The following is a 16985-nucleotide window of genomic DNA, read 5'->3' on the forward strand; positions in this document are numbered from 1 at the left end:
AATGGTGGCGAGGTGGGGGAGCAATGCAGTGCCTGGGGCAGGCTGACGGTGAGCAATGTGAGCAATGTGAGCAATGCTCCGTGGAAATGAGTCTGAAGGCAGAGCCCTTCGTGGCAGGGGCAGTGGGCGAGGAGGCAGCGGGGCAGTGGGCAGGACCTGTGCAAAGCTGACGAGGATGGTGTGGGTCTGGGAGGCAGTGGAGATAAATGCTGCAGCACAACAACCTTCCAGATGAGCCTCTGTACCATGTTTGTGCTCTTCTTTCCACTAAACACTGCAGAAAAGTGAACTTTTCATCATGGGGCTTGCTTCCCGGAGCTTGTCATGGCTCTCACAGTTTCCCACCTCCACATACACACACACAGGTGCACACACACCTCCTCTGCACTTTTGTGCCTCCTGAGCTAAGGTCTGAGCTGAGCTGTTGCTTTCTTACAGGGAGTCACTGAAGCATCTTCACTGCCAAATTTATCTTGAGGTTATTCTCAACCAGGCAACCTGTGCCCCTTCAGAGCACACTACAGACATGATCGGTCCTTGGCTCTCTCATGTGCACGGTCAAGAGCTGCCAGACTGCAGTGAATCACTACAACATGGTGAGTCTCTTTTGTATACCAGCTGCAAATCCACTGAAACCCTTCTAAGGGCTTACAGTATATACTTTGATGTGAATAAATGTGGGAAAATAAGGTATTCATATAATTTAACAAAAAAAAAAAGTTAACAATTTCATCCCCTTATACAAAACAGTTTGGCTGGACTGGGACATGTAGGACAGAGTTTGCTATATGTTTCAGGAAAGGATTAGGTGATCATCTAAATAGGGATGGGATTTTTTTTGATGGAGATCTTCAAATGTGCATGCACATTAGTGATGAAGTTTGGGTCATTCATTGAAAATAAGGAGACAAAAAATGTGTGTTAGAGCATTGTGTTTGCTGCTTCTGTTGTAGCCCTACACAGAAAAGCCACCTAGAATTGCAGTCCCTGCTGTTAGGCTGTGACCTGGGTAGTCATCGACATTCGTGTCCTGGAATGACTATATTAAAGTTTGCTAAGATGTGTGCTCTTTCACATGACCTGCCAATCATGTTGGAGCAGTGCCATAAGCTCTGCTCTAGTTGTATCCTCAAGAGCACCAAGGAGAGGAAGAGAGAACGGGGTTGCGGAGTTGGAATTATTACTTATTTATCTAAAGTATTGACCCGACCTCCCCTACTGAAATATTGGCATTAGATGCTGGGGAAAAGGGATGCCAGAGCCAGCTCCTTCTGGGAAATAAAGGAATCAGAGATGTCAAATGAGGGCCAAATCAGGCAGCAGCCCATTGAGATGACGGGGCAGGGGGGAGGCAGGCAGGGAGGTGGCAATGACACGGAGTACAACTGGTGGGTGGGCAAGGAGGCAGCAACCAAAGTGACCAAGTATCTTGCTGAAGCTCTATGATGTCAAGCGGCTTCACAGTGTCTCTGAGATGTGGCCTTATTGCATGGCTTTGTTCTCTGGTAGATTTTGCACATTTTTATTAACACGATAGTAATGAAGTGTGTTTGTGAAGGGAGAAAGAAAGGAGTAAGAAGTGATGCTTCCGTAACGTTGCTGTGGATGGAGCTAAGCAAGTAAATGTTCACAGCTCTGAGATGATGAGATAGACGATCCTCATGGACTCCACATCTCCCTGTCTGAGATAGGCACCCAGGCCCAAGTGAGAAAAGTACAGAGTGAAATGGAATGGGAAAAAATAGCCACTGGGATTCTCCATGAAAAGGAAGGCAAGTCTCTTAAATATGAAACTAGAAGAGCTTGACTTAGCACAGCAAAGCAAAGGCTGTAGCAGCAACATTTCTTTGCTGTACATTTAACAGGAGAGCTTACACAGGTGAGAAGTGATTCAAAAGCACAGTGCTGGCGCTGGACAAAACTGTGTAATGTTTTTTATGCATTAGAGGAATGGGCTTCAGTGACAACTCCCCCTAAAAGGGAATGAGGGCAAATAAACTAAGATGCAGGGGATGCATTTTTTGAAAAAGCTTTGGCAGTGTGGCATTTGCTAAAGCTCTTCCAAAAACTTCTGTCCCATGAAACTGGAGGAGCCCAGAGCTGAGCTGGGGGCCAGGGACTCTGTGGGACACCTCCAACCCATCTTTAGTACCACAGCACAATGTGAGTATCCACAAAAGGACTGGAGATCAAGAAGGAGCTGAGGAAATCAAGCATTTAACATGAAATGCGTCTTCAGCTGCCCCATGAAATGGCAGAAGGTACATGGGCTGTGATGCTAAGCAGTTCTGTAAATGATTACATGAAGCAGCTGTGGCAAGAGCCTGCAGAGACAGAGACTAAAGGGAATAAATGGACACCCAAACAAGGCCAGGAAACTAACAGAGACGGGAGCTCATTTTGCTGAGGTTTCTTTAAACTAAATAAAAAAAATAGAGGTATGCCCATACAAAAACATAACCAATCTTACTGCCAGATGCAAACTATTCAGTCAAAATGACTACTACAGTTGCAGAAAAATTAAAGAAGCCACCAGTTCAGAGGGCAGCAATCAGTCATGCCATTATACACCTTACCCTAAGCCCCCATGCCTACGTGTTCTCTGCGTGACGACACCTCTCCCTTCTAGCGTATGACCCATCATGGGGTACGTGTCTCACTGCAGCCATAGCTGAGTATACACCCTGCAACGGGTCCTCACATGGTTCGGGCTTTGGCGGGTTTTCTTCTGGCATCAAACAAGCGATCCATCATCTATTGCAGCACCATCACCCAGGTGATCTCAGTGTGGATTGTCAGATGAACATCACTGGGGCTGACCAGCAGACTCTTCTTCAGCATCTGTCTGAACTAGAAGCCTTATGGTTCATCCTATCCTATCTCCCCCCTCCCCTCCTTTTTTTTTTTTTTTAATGTGTCTGAAATTTAATTTCAGACAAAAGATTCTCAATGGATCCAAAAGGCTGAAGCAGAGCTCTGGTTCTGCTGCGCCTAGAACAGGTTGCCTAATGTTACGTCCTGAATTTAATCTGTAAGACTGCTTCTCAGCTACGTGTGGCCCAACGTCTTTCTAGTGAGCTGAGCATTCATAGAGCCCTCGGCTGCAGTGAGAGCTGCCAATATTCACACCATTTGAAAGAGAACCAGGAGATATCTCAGAAGAAACAGATCTCTTGTACTGACAGAGTAAACACATTTGGGGGCTGACTTTGCCAACAGCTCTCTTTTCTCTAACAACTACTGGAGTGGATCTGCTAATATTTAAGAGATATCCAGCACTTTACAATGCAAGAAGCCACTTCCAGCTGATTATGTTTTTAGCAAATTTAATTTTTTAAAGTAAATTTTAATTTAATTTAAACTGCAACCCTCAACATCTCTATTCCTACCTTGGAAATGCTTGGAGCGTTGCATTACGTGTGGTGTTTAAAGGTTTTTTATTGTCCCTATACAGGTCTTCTGCATGACAGCCACTCTTCAGGCCCAGTTAAGTGCCATTATGTCAACCTTCCACATGTCAGAGGTAAAGCTCCACATGGTCCTCTCCTGCCAGAGGAGTACAGAATGAAATGAAACGCCTAGAACCAATTTAGCAGCTGATGGATTTGCCATTTAGAAAGGGTTGCAGTATGGAAACACTTAATAGGAGCCTCCTTAAGACCTGGTCCTGGAAGTGTTGCCATTGACATAATACCAAGATGAAAACATAAATCTCCCTGGGTCTCTGGTACTGGATCTAATCTGCCTTTGTCTTGTACTTCATGGTCACTGTGTTCAGAGAGACAGCTCTTTGCCACTGGGTACCTAAAGCCAGATATGCTCCTGAAATCCGCTAGAATATACGTTGGCCTTTCAGGCATTCAATAGACTAAACCAATTAAAACAATAAGAATAATGATAACAGGATGAACATTCAGCATCATGAGTGAGGATCCTTTGAAATCAATTAGTAGCAGAGGAAGAGGAGCGTCAGTGCACCAGCATTCACCATGTTTCACTGTGTAATTCCATGAATTTCTGCTGCTCCTTAATTTCAGAAAGATGGTTCGGTAGCCTCTGGCTTCTGTATTTTATTTTTTCTCATCTACTAGCCAGCAGAAGCAGAAAAATAAACACACAACTAGGAGCTGTATTCACAGACAGGAAGTAACTTTAATTAAATATTGTGAAAGTTGAAAAGTTTTTACAGCTTGAATTTCTGCAAAAAAATTATAACAATCTCTACAGTAGTTAGTTTCTCTAACAATAGAACTGTACAGTGTGTGTGTCTATTCAAAAAGATTTAGATAAGAAGGTGAAAGGTTAGTAGTTTCAGAGATGACTTCATTTTAGCTGCATCCTAGTACAACTGTGAGGAAATAGGCATACTTTATGCAATCCAGTCATTGTGAAGCTTCACCTTGTTAAAACTGAAATCTGAATGTTTCCACTTAAAGCCATATTCTGTAAACAGCTGCATCTTTTACTTTGTAAAAGATAAGGGTGGTGCGGGGGAGATTTTTATAAATTCCCATTCATCAGATCACTATAAATAGCTGCAGCAAAACAAAATTATGCACATTGTCAAAGGATCTTTGGACACTGGCGTAGAAGACTACAAACATCGATGGCTAACACTGGTGTCAAAATCGCTATGACTTTGAGTGGAGCTCTACAAGAGTAACTGATGGTGTCACTGGACAAAATATGGCTTTAAATTTGATTACATTGTCGTGCTGTTGCTTACTATGTGAATTAGAATAATCGCTTGGAATACAGAGAAGCAATAAACTGATGTCTCTCACATTTTCCAGTTTTCTCTTCTTTTATTTTCTCACCATGAAAAAAAAAAATCCTGTTTTCTTCCCTTCCCCCCAAAGATCACACTGTGACATTCTAGTGAAAACCATTGCAAAATTCATACAGGAAGCATGCACAGTTGCAGCATCGTTGTAAATGATTTCTTGCTCGACTAGAAAAAAGTTATATTGTTTTAAGGTAACAAAACAGTTCTTTTGTGCTTTTCAATTCCTTTTTTTTTTTTTTTTCTTAGAATGTTAGTGATGATTGACAGTTCTGGTGCACAGTACAATGTACAAGTGAAATGAATATGATTTGCATTGTTAAGGCATCCAATCTGCTGGTTTATATTTATGTGAAAGACAGAGAAATATACAAGCAGACTTAAGAAAGAAAGTATTTTCATTGAGTTCTATGAAGTTTCTCCCCATATTTAATGCACAAAAATGCGTCACTCCAAAGAGGAGAAATCCCATGCATATTAATAGAGTAAAACAGCATTAGTTTTTGTTAAGCCTCAAAAGCAAAGGATACATTTTTTTTTAAAATCTACATAACTAAATGCTACAAGAATAATATGCTACTTTTTGCCATATATTGGAAAAAACTTCTTAACTTACAAATAATACAAAAATAGACAATGGCTTTTGGGTGGAAATTAAAAAAAATGGAAGCATGGTTTTAAACAATACTAAAAAAAAACCCTATAAATGAAATGTTTTAAAATCACATTTAAACAGCTAATACAACGGTGAATGACGAAACAAATCAGCACTTTTCACATAGCAAACATACACAATAAAATAAACTTGTAGGGGATAAAAAGCAATGTACAAATTCCAAAGATAAATACATTATTTATATGGATATTTTACAAAATCCCCTTTAAAACAAACAAACAAAAAAACAGAAACAAAAAGCTTTTTTTTTCTTTAATTAATTTTGCAAGTATGTGCAAGCTAAAGGTAGTGAGCTCTTTTTGCAAAATATGCAGTAAAATTCTTTTTTTTGTGATATTGAAAAACTGTCTTAAGACATTAAAATGTATAAATAGAACAACAACTTTGGCAAAAAATCACAAAAAATCTACAGTATTTATAACTACATACAAAACACAACAGCAAAGAAAAAATATCAGGTAATGCATCTTCAGAGCTTTGCTGCCTCTTTGACTAATAGTTTTTAAGAACACTTCCCAGATAATGATAGCAAAATTTTTGTAAAACAGAAGCTATGGTTTGGATTTGAAATCTTCCTAACAGCCCCACCGCCCACCCCCCCAAACTCATGTTTCCATTTACTATTCAAAAGCAGTTACCTGTTGCTTAATATATTATGATACAAACTGCGAGGGTCGGCTGATACAGGAACGATCCTAGCGGGAGGCGGACGGAAACGTGTACTTTTAGGTTGTGAGGACGCAGAACCGCAGACGAGTCTGTTCTCATCCTGCCCCGTAAAAACAAGTAGATGAAGGGGAGAGGGGCTACGCCAAAAACACCCCACGCGCGATGGCCGCGGTCTGTGCCGTTAGACGGCTATGCAAGATCCGAATGGCATTTTATGCGCAGCTCAGGTGACGCTAAACTTCAAGAAGGCCGCTCATTTGGGAAGAGTCTGACACATAAGCTGGAGAGAGCGCCATGCTCATCTAATTCTGCAGTTTTAGGATTACATCTGGAGGCACTGGATTTTCAGTTCGAGAGGACGCGTGTTATTTGCATCCTTACCTTTGCTTTCACCAACTTCCCTTGTGTTATTATTTACACAGTTATTTCGCCTGATATTAAAGACAGGTTACTAATCCCACCCCTCATCCTGCCCTTGTCATCCAAAAATATCAGCTTTCTAGGGAGCGATATCTATTTAATTGGAACATTAAAAATGCATCATATTAGCTAGTCGCCACTGGATACGCAACCTGTATGAGCCGACCCTTAATTAAATGGCCATAATTCTTCTACGAAAAACTAACTGGCACTTCTATTCTGTCCCATACAGACTTGTATGTAAATGACACCACTTCATTTTTCTTTACACAGCTTTAAAAAAAAAAATATCATAAATTAAAAATGTGGAGTTCCATCTCTAGTGTCCCTTGTGTAATTGTATGATTTATAAAAGACAAATGGTGTTGAATTAAATCAAGCCTTAAAAAAACACAAAAAAACAGAAGGAAAAAAAAGCAAGACCCACCCCCGCAAAATAAAAAAAAAAAAAGTGGATTTTTTTAACCAACATACAATAAATATATCTCCCAGGTATTTGGGATGGACAACTTGAATCAACACCTTGCAACTGTAGATTGTTAATTTCAGTATTTGCAAGGACGGTGATTTTTGTTTTGTTTAAAAATCCGCAGTTATTGTAAGATTCTTCTTTATTTCTTTTTTATTTTTAAAAAGGCCTGAGTAAAAAGTTCCACTCTGGGACTTGTATCAGATTCTCTCTGAAGCAGAATTCAACCTCTTCATTAATAAAATTCTTCAAGGCAATTCTTTCACATGGGGGGAACAATCATGCCAGATATAGCTGTCAGAAGGAAAAGGGAGGAGAGGGGGGAGAGAGAAAGGGGGGGAAAAGTTACTTTTCTGCATTATCCAGCAACTTTTAAAATCCTCAGTGCTTTTAAACATTTACTAGCAAAGTAGTCAGCCTTACTGTGAATTAAATTTATATATAAGTATCATATAAGTAGAGACAACTATGCACACAGTAATCATGGGAAGCCTTATTCTGATCAGCAACTGGTTTAAATTGCAAGTGACTCTGCTGAAATTAGTGATTTTCTGGCAAAAAAGTGCACTTCCCCTGATATCAGAATCAGACCCCAACTTAATTTTCTGATTTTAGCTTCAAAATCTCAAAATGCTCAGGAGGCTTAAACCTGACCCAGCCGTTGCCACACATTCTATTACTCTTTTAAAAGTCAAGCAGCTACTTGCTCCATTAATGGTTGGAGTCCCACGGGCCAGCAATACTGCAGATGGAGTGGGGGGTTAGTTGCCTTAGGCACGCCACCAGTCCTTCATTCTCCAGTTTCCTCTTACAAGTTCAGTGTTCAGCCCTGGAACATATGTGTGCATTTCCAGGTGTTCAGAAAAAGACTTAAACTCTCAAATCCAATTTTCAAATTGAAATATGTCCTTAACTGCTGGTTTAGCAGACCGGCGTCTCATGGTTTTATTACACTTGTAGCAGACATCACCAACTACATTGAGTCATATGTTGATGTTAATTTAGAATGTCTTCTCGTTTGTTGGCTAAGTTGAATCATCAGTATTTCTTTATTATGCTTCCTAACATCATTTTCTATGAAACCATCACCTCTCTTACAGAGGAGACATTCATTAAAAGTCAACAGGTACAGTCTTCCACCTAGCTGGACCTCCAGCTTGGTCTCCCTCTGTTTACCAGGGACTCTATGAAGAACAGACACACCGAGTGTCCAAGTGACATACTGTGAGCAAGCACATCATTACAGGAGGTAGTCATGCAAGCTTATGATGAAAACTGTAACAACAATGCATCTTTAAAGTACTAGTCGTGCGGTTATCTGCCAAAAGGTAGAAAACAGATTCGCATTCAGGTTGGCGGCACTTCATGGGCACATTATTTCAATGCTAGAACTGCCTGCCATCTCAGACATCTGGACATGTAATTTCTTAAGGAAGAACTCAACCCTGTGACTGGTGCTGATTCATTGTGCTTTAATTACAGCTGCAATTATTTGATAAGAACAGAGCCAAAGTAAAAGACTCACAGATTTGGGGTTGGAGGGGGAGAGGAGGGAAATGTTTTCTCCACAAACACCACCATATGTGCAAGAATTACAAGTCTAATCAGCAAGAGGAGAACAGCTCGAGTAAACTGCACTGATTAAATGAAATAAAATGAGAGGAGAAGGCGAGAATGCAAAGTACATCCACATGTTTGCAACAGGCCATCCTCAGAGGTGACATGTTGCAACTATACAGCAGGATTTCAATTCTTGGAATTTATCATTCAGCAATGTTTTTACGTGGAATCATTGTACTGATTATTTCTGCTCCACATAAGGGCTCTTCAAGGAGCTGAGAATGAGGATAAAAGCGACAGAGAGGTGACTTGAATTGCTTTAAGCCCTACAGGAAGACACTCAAGTGAGTAGCATACAGGACACCACCATGTCTTAGATGTTCCTTGCTGAGGTATTTCCTGTGATGGGCTTTTTTAGGGTCTACCATGGAGATAATCTGAGGATGCATTTTCGTATTATCTCCATAGCTATGCTGTTTCCATCTCAAATCACAGGAAGAATTCGATATTGCCTTTTTTTTTAGATTCCTTGTGGATTCATTCATCTCTGGTTAAAACAACAGCAACTTTGTTTAAAAAAAAATTCTCAAAGGGTTTTATTTCAGCAGTGTCTCAAATAACAAGTTCTGAATCCTCACAATTGGGCTGTCCCTTTGGTTCATGTGACTAAAAATGAAGGAAACCCAAGCCAAGCAATGCTCTCACTGGTGTGGTTGCTCCCTACTCTGCTCTTGGGATCCTGAACCATGGAACTAGATGGCATCAATAAAATAGGCATCGGCAGCGATGGATACAGTCAACCAGACTGTAATTCTGCTGTGGCAGCCCTGCAAGGCAGCCACCTACAGCTAAGGGTGAGAGTGTAATTTTCCCTATCTCAACATATGAAGACTCACGAGGGCATGGTCCTGAGACACAGGTTTTATCCCAGGTCTCCTTCGAGCTCATTGTATTACATCAAGCCATTTGATTTGTTTCTGTTTCTTACCCCAGAATAAACATTTTTAGCTCTATTAGTAAAGCACTTGGAGATTTCTGGATGGCAGTTGTTTAGCAGAATATAGGGGTGGGACTGCAGTGCTTGGACGTCAGTGCCTTTCGTTACAGCGCAGAGAAAAGCAATACTGGCAACAGTGCTCCCTCCTTTACTACTCAGATAAGCAAGGAGTTGAGCAGATGGGAGTGAGTCTTCCTATATGTGATGAGTGCAACTGAGCAGAGTCTGATGAATAATTAATCCTCTGTGCATACTATTTCCACCCTTTTCGTCCTTTTCAGCCCTTTCTAAATTCCAAATTCAGTGAAACTTTAAAACAAGATGTTATTTTGCTTTAGAAAACTTATCTATACTTCAGAAAATGTCAAAACATTATTCCACAAAAAATTCTCAAGCTAGAAGAGTCATCAAAACCAAATCAATTTCACCAAAAAGTGGCCAAGAATTGTCTCTCTCTTGGGACAGCACAGCTGCCTACTCCGGGTAGGAGCCCAAACAAAGGTGACATAATTGCAACTCCTCCCTTCATGGCTTAGACATTTCCCTGTAGTTACGTATCAGCCACGCACCTTTTGCCACTGGAAATAAATGGTACGGATACAGATCTTAGCTCATTTTTATAAAGCACTATTGTTTTTGAAGAGCTCTGAAATTCTGAATTAAATTACAAGGCAAATGGCAAAATGATATCTTTTCTGCCTAAAAGCTTTGATATTTCCATTTTTTCCAAGTCTTCATTTATATCACTCTACTTTGATTCCATAAGTGCTACATCTAGTCATGCAAATTTTCTCAGCTGTAGAATGTTATTGATCCTGAAAACAGAGATATCAGTGGGAAACAGTGTAGATATGAGATCACAGCACCTCCAAAAAGGGAGGGCAGAGACTAGAAGAACTCCCACCAATGGGCATTATTTCTTCTATCATATACTAATTTGTATTTGCTGCTAGCAATAAAAATGTATTTTGAGTTTTACAAAATTGCATGGCAAAGAGAACAACAGATAAGCCTAGCTGTTGTTTTAGTGAGTTCTGCTGATATCCGAGCTCCATAAGGAAAGCTTGATTGCTTTCTGATGTATCCAGAAGCCCAAGAGAGAGAAGACAGCCTCCTTATACATGGTTGTTTATTTAAGCAATAAGGCACAACAGGCAGTGCATTTCTGAGTGATTATTACAAGCCTCAGGTGGTGTCAGAAGGCATGGGACTAAAGGCTGCACGTCTTTAACTCACCAAGAAGTTCAGTGATGACCTAGAAATGAACCATCTCTTGGTGTCTCATTCCTATTATGAAAACTGAATTGCTAAATAAAAATGAGGGGAAACACTCAGATCTGTGTGGTTTCTGGGCACTACAGATCTGGATGTGACATAATGAGGAGGCAATCAGCAAGCCCCACTTGTGTCTGGTGCTCTCAGCTCGTTCCATAATTGCTTTTCATAACTGAGTATGTGGAATCTGGGAATTCCATGGCTTATGAAAGGAAAAACAGTGCCTGAAAAAGCTGTCTTCTGTTACTCGCTTTTTCTCTCCACCCGCAACAGCAAGTTGGGACAAGGTGAAGAGAAGAAAAAAAAAACATTAACATGTTCAAAACCTTCTAGCAGTCAACTCTTAGCTCCCTTTTTATTTTTTTAATTTGGAGGTGAAACATTTTTAGCTGTTGCCTTTAAAATTTGTAGCATGTCGGCAGTGACAAATTTTTAAAACACACGAAAATTGATCTCCTAAACACTACAGCTCATCTGAAAATTTTGTTGTGTTTTATTCCTGACACAGTCTGTATTTATTACAATGTCCTGACCAAAGGTACCCAAGTTCTGCTTATACATTCCTAGTATTTTCACAATTTCTCTGTGTGTGTGTGTGTACATCTGCAAGGATTCCTCCTTCCAATTCACTGGTGTAAAATGCACTGAGGACAACGCTTTCCTTCAGTCACAGCAGATCCCAGCTTTTATGAATGAATTCCTTCCGCTCTGCCTTATAGATTTTTTTGACTGTTAATGGTGCCATCGGCATTATGCCCGCAAGCCCGGCATTTCTCTTTCCAGAGGCCGTAGAGTGACATGCGGAGTCTGTGGAACTATCCTCCCCCGGCTCTGCACAGCTCCTTCTGAACATGGCTTTAAAAATGACGGATTTTATTCCCTGCTCAATGCTCTTTGGATAATTTGCACAGGCACGTGGAAAGGAAAACAGACCTCAGGTCTGGGGGAAGCACAGCGCATACCGCAAAATCTTTCCCACCTCTGGCACAGTTGGAGGCAGCTGGCTGCATCTGCTTATGGAAAGTCCTTGGTCTAAGCGAGCACGAAAATGTCTCTCTCAGCACACTAGCGCGTAGTGAGGTAATTAGACAGGAAGGTTTAGGCACAGTGTTGTAAAACAGGCTGAACCAAACAATGAAATGGGCAGTGCTGGTCTTTGCAGCATCCTCAGTTTGACAAGCTTTTGTCTGTCACTTCCTCGGCTTGCATCAACGCTTCAAAATGTATTTAGGTGCTAATGCTGGAATACTTTGTAATGAGATGGGAAGGGATGCAGAAAAGGAGCAGCCCCTTAATACCAACAGTCGAAGAGGCTTTCAGAAAGGCCCTGTGCCATTTATGGAATTAATTGGCACACAAGTACATTAACCAGTGGAAACTAATGTTTGCCCTGGTATGAGTTAACCTGGAAAATGCTGCTCTTGGTTTGTAATGTGTCTTCTATTTATGAAAGGCAAAGGTTTGCGCCAAGCTCTGTAACGGTCTATTTGCTCTCAGTAGGATTTCTGCACAAGTGTACTATGACAAAGGAAAAAAAGGAAGGGAAGATTGAGTGACGTACTTCAGGAGAAGGCCAGCCCCTGGAGAGACCCTGCAGTGGAGTACTTGCTAGAGTCCACAAAAGACTGGTCTGATAAAGGACGACAACAGGGAATAAGAGAGGAAAGAAAGAAAAAGGATGGTATTAGTAAGCTGAAATATTACTGGTTTTTATCATAACAGTAGGTCTGTGCTTTAAAAGACACAGCCTCTCAATTCAGCAGTATTAGTCGAGTTAGAGATAGGGTGGTTGCCAAACACCTGCATGATACTAGGTGGGCTGGTGGTGGAGTCCAGTTACTCTTTACAGGAGGAAACTTTAGCACAGAGACCACCAGGGATCCCCCACTGTCTTCTATCCCCTTTGACAACTCAGTGTCGCTTAGAGCCTCGCAAGGCACCAGGAACTCACAGTTTTGAGAGCAGTCATCTATGCTCCAGACTTGGTTTCACCTACCTTGCAGGCTATTGCCATTGGTGCTGGTGCAGGTGGGAGGAGGAGAAGTTTGCGGTCTCACGACAGGCGCAAAAGCACTCTTCTGTTTCACCGCTGAGACCATGTTGGCTGGTGAGAAGGAGAAAATCCCAGAGGAACTGCTACAGTTTGAGGGGAGGCTAGTGGAGGAGGCCATTGTCGGACTTGATGGCACAACTAGAGGAAAAAAAGACCCCCCAAAAGGCATTCCTTAGTATTAGATAATCAGCAAGAGAATTCTGCTTTTTGGATGCACTGGGACTAATTTCAAATGGCCAAGGGCTTTATTGCAGTTAGATTTCTGGTTGTTCACAAAGTGTCATCAATCACTATGGGAAACCCACCTGTTTAGTTTTGGTTTGGTTTTCAGGTGTTCAGGAGCATTAATTCTAGGAGCTCTCAAAGACTCCCTTAATTCTCTGTCAGTGCAACTCTTTCCTCTTACGAGAACATTATCCTACCATCCTGTTTCAGACTTTTCTAGTGATCGGCATTAGCTACTGCCCTAGTCCGAACTTGTAATGTTTTTGTGTAGGTGGATAAGAGGGAATCCAGACCGCGTAGGTAACTCAGGGGTTACTAAACTGATGGGCGAGTGGTTAAAGTACAAAGATGGATCTGGAATTTTTAACTTGAAAATGTCTAAGTTCTTAACCGGCCTCCAAAACCAGCATTTTAAGCCGTGCCTTCCTTGTAGCAACATGGCTCCAGACCTACAGGGTTTCAAGCAAAAAGGTAGAAAGGTCTTAGTGGTGACCCAGCCAACCTGCTTGTCAAAAGTGAGCAAAAATAGTTGGGTTTCTTTCCTCTCCCAAACCCTGCAAGAACTAGAGTTTAAAAGGAGTCATTCAGAAAGCTGTGAATATATATACATATATACACAAACATACATATATATACACGTGAAGGCTGTCCAGCATGAAGCAGTCAGTGAGATGGCCACTCTGACAGTTTTTTACCCCTTTGGTCTCCTGGCACTAGTGTTTTGAGTGTCTGCTGCACAAAAAAAAAATATATGTGGATGACTGACAGAAACCGTGCTTTTCTTTTATCTCCCAATGGGAGAAACCAGTAAACCTTTCTCACAACGGCCACAGATGCTTTCTGTGTTATAACTATTAGTACCAAGTCAGTCTCCAGCTTCCCTGTATCCATCAGCTTTGGGAAAGTTTCTGCTGTGGGAACTTCCCAGGAATTCTCAGTGACATGAAAACCAGTCGTATTTCTCACGTGACCCTTTTATTTATGCACAGGAATGGAGCTGGCATTTCATATCTCGCCTGAGATGGAGAATTTTGAAAATGAAAGTCTGTTTTATAATGGTCAAGAGAAATAACTCTTCCAGAGGATCTATGACCACTGCCTGAATACAGTCAATACAACATTCTCATTCAGAGCCGTCGACTGGAATCTCAGCTGGAATGAAGCAATGAAGCCATTTTGGTTCACGTGATCCGGCTTTAACTACACAACTGAATACAATGAGAGTCTTCAGTTTTTCTAAATAAGTGTAGATATAAGGCTGTCCTTTTTGGTTTTTTAGGGACTGACCTGACTGTCCAAAATGCAAACTGGCTATATGGGAGGTTTGGTTTTTACATACATATATTCTTTAAACTCTATTTTACTGTGTAGTGGGATAAATATCTTTGGTTCATGTATTTATCATTGAGGTGTTAAGTGAATTTGATTTCACAGAAATAAAGCCAACTACTTTTATATTCAAATAGCATTGCCAGTTTCCCCTCTTTGTCCAAAAAAAAAAAAGGTAAAGACCAATGGTAAGATCCCATACTTTCATTCTTCGTCCTGTTTAGAATACACAAGGGGGCTATGAATAATTACATATTATAGAGTAAAATTCCTATCATCTGGAAATTGAATTATTATTTTATTTGCATTTATGTAGATAAAAATCACCTTATTTGAGTTCTTATTTGAGAATCTGATAGCATATTTGTTAACACTGAGGAAATCAATTAATGGAAATTAAATGTTCAAAGTTTCACAGTCTGACAGATACAATCTTAGTCTGAAGTCACTGTATGTCTGGAAGTACTTGCTAAGGGAGAGCAATCAAAGCACCTAAATTGAATTGCTACTATACAGCAATTAGTTTATTGATTTAATTAAGAATGCCACCTTTTAATTTTCAGGTCATGATTGAAGCATTTTCTGATTCAATGGATTAGGCATTAGCAGAATGACAGATCTACCAAGAAAACCTCCCAAAATATAACTAGGATAGAAAACCAGGGCTGGGAAGTGAAGCGCTATTCTAAAGAGGACTTTGTTCATAAATATGAAATAATACACTGCTAGAATATTTTAAATGCATTACTGGCATCTGCTTCCAAAAAGAGATGTCTCATCAATCATGTTATATTATGAATTCAGAGTGCACAGATTCTATGACAGTAAATTCAACTTAATAAGTAAGGTACTATCTAACGTTACTTGTTACATTATTATTAGAGTACAAAAATAATAACTGGTTAGCAATTCCCAGGTTATAAGTACTAGTTATGTGGGTAAATATTTTCTTCTAAATTTCCAGCAGCTAAGATGCCTTGGAGATAATTTTTTAAATCACAGTAACTATCCCCTTTTTAATTCAGAACTCTAGCACTGCAATTCAAAATAATTCATTGCTGTTGTTAAACCACTAAACTTAAGATTTGCTGCGTAAACCTTGGTATGTTCAGCACTCTGTTTGTCCTGTCCATGCTAGGGTCTCAGCCTATAAACCTATTTATATGACAAGACCTTCTGGCCTGATTCTGCTAGCAGCTTTCTACAGATGTCAGTGGAATCTTTTATGCCACATGAGTAATGTCAGAGGAATTGGGCAGGTCCTATTCATTTAATTTTCTCATGTGAATAGGGACTACTGAGCTGCATGAGCAGCTGCAGAAGAGGTTCATAGACCCTTACCAATAGAAATGTATTTATATTTAAACAGGTTACTAAACCTTTAATATCAAAATGCAGAAAGTTAGTCCTACACATAAATATTTCCATAACTGGGACTGTAGACCATAAGCTCTTTACGCCATGGAATATATGATTTGTATGACTTACATCCTTGTGGCATTCTCTCTACAGACACTAAAACACAAACTCCAAGAGCCATTGTCACATTTTACTGACTAATACTAAGCTCTCAGTGAAGTCAATATAATACCTACTTACAAAGCAAATGGAGTATAAGCAATCAAGTTTAGGCCCAATAGTAATTCATAATTTCTATAAAGGTTATGAACATATTATTTGCTCAGAGGTCTCAGAAACATCATCATGCAGCTTATGAAAATGTCAGTCTTATTACAGTAAACTTTTCTGCCCTTCATATCTTACAGCTGGAAAAAACCTATTTTTCCTGCAGCAAATACCCCTAGCTTCCTTTCATAACCACTGCAACAAAAAGTTGCGTACTGACAACTGACTTTTGATCCGCTCCAATGGACATAAGTCACTCATGCCATCCCTGCTTTCTAGCAATGTTGAGGACAGTGTTTCTTATTTACGGAGTATAAGGGAAATTATGAAACTATCAGCCCACATCATGACAGACATCATTCTTTTTAAGCGCTTGTGAGACTTCTAAATAATAATAATAATAATAATAATAATAATAATAATAATAATAATAATAGAAGAAGAAGAAGAAGAAGAGGAGGAGGAGGAGGAGGAGGAGGGGAGGAGGAGGAGGAGGAGGAGGAGGAGGAGGATTGCTGGCAACACTAATGTCTTCAAAGCGCTTCAAAGATCAGTGGCTTGGAGAGGAGAAACAGGACCAAGCTCTGTTTCAAGTTCTCAAAATAGAAACTAAACATTGAGTATCACAGAAAAGTCACCATCTCCTTCTAATTAAAATGTGCAAAATACAGAAAAGCCATATAATACTCACTGGCATAGGGAGAATTGGCAGCAGATCCGTTCAGGAAGGTTGGAGAACCGCCTAAATTTGACATTCCAGCATTCCCATAGCCATTCATGCTTGTTGTGACAGAGTTATAATTTGTCTGCTGAGGGGTGGTGCTTGGCACGTAGCCATGAGGTGACACGCTGCTTGAGTTGCGAGTAAAACCTTTTGTGGGGAGGGAATACATTTAGAAACTG

At 40.3% G+C, this 16985-nt stretch overlaps 1 protein-coding gene across 9 annotated transcripts in view; it reads right to left on the reverse strand.

Moving 5' to 3' along the window:
• Positions 1–4132: 4132 nt before the first annotated feature.
• The window catches only part of EBF1 (EBF transcription factor 1), a 283451-nt gene continuing 270598 nt past the window's right edge, over positions 4133–16985 (reverse strand). For 5 of the 9 annotated variants that reach the window (XM_054841802.1, XM_054841801.1, XM_054841800.1 and 2 more), the window contains exons 14-16: positions 16774–16953; positions 12846–13040; positions 4133–7311 (exon numbers count right to left, since the gene is read on the reverse strand). In XM_054841802.1, the coding sequence (XP_054697777.1) occupies positions 7280–7311; positions 12846–13040; positions 16774–16953 (407 nt within the window). In that variant the 3' untranslated portion in view covers positions 4133–7279. Of the gene's footprint in view, positions 7312–10505; positions 12480–12845; positions 13041–16773; positions 16954–16985 lie in introns of those variants that run through there. The other 4 variants (XM_054841809.1, XM_054841808.1, XM_054841807.1 and 1 more) reach the window with 2 other exon arrangements.

Source organism: Grus americana, chromosome 14, assembly GCF_028858705.1.
Source record: "Grus americana isolate bGruAme1 chromosome 14, bGruAme1.mat, whole genome shotgun sequence".
In the NCBI taxonomy this organism is placed as follows: Eukaryota; Metazoa; Chordata; class Aves; order Gruiformes; family Gruidae; genus Grus; species Grus americana.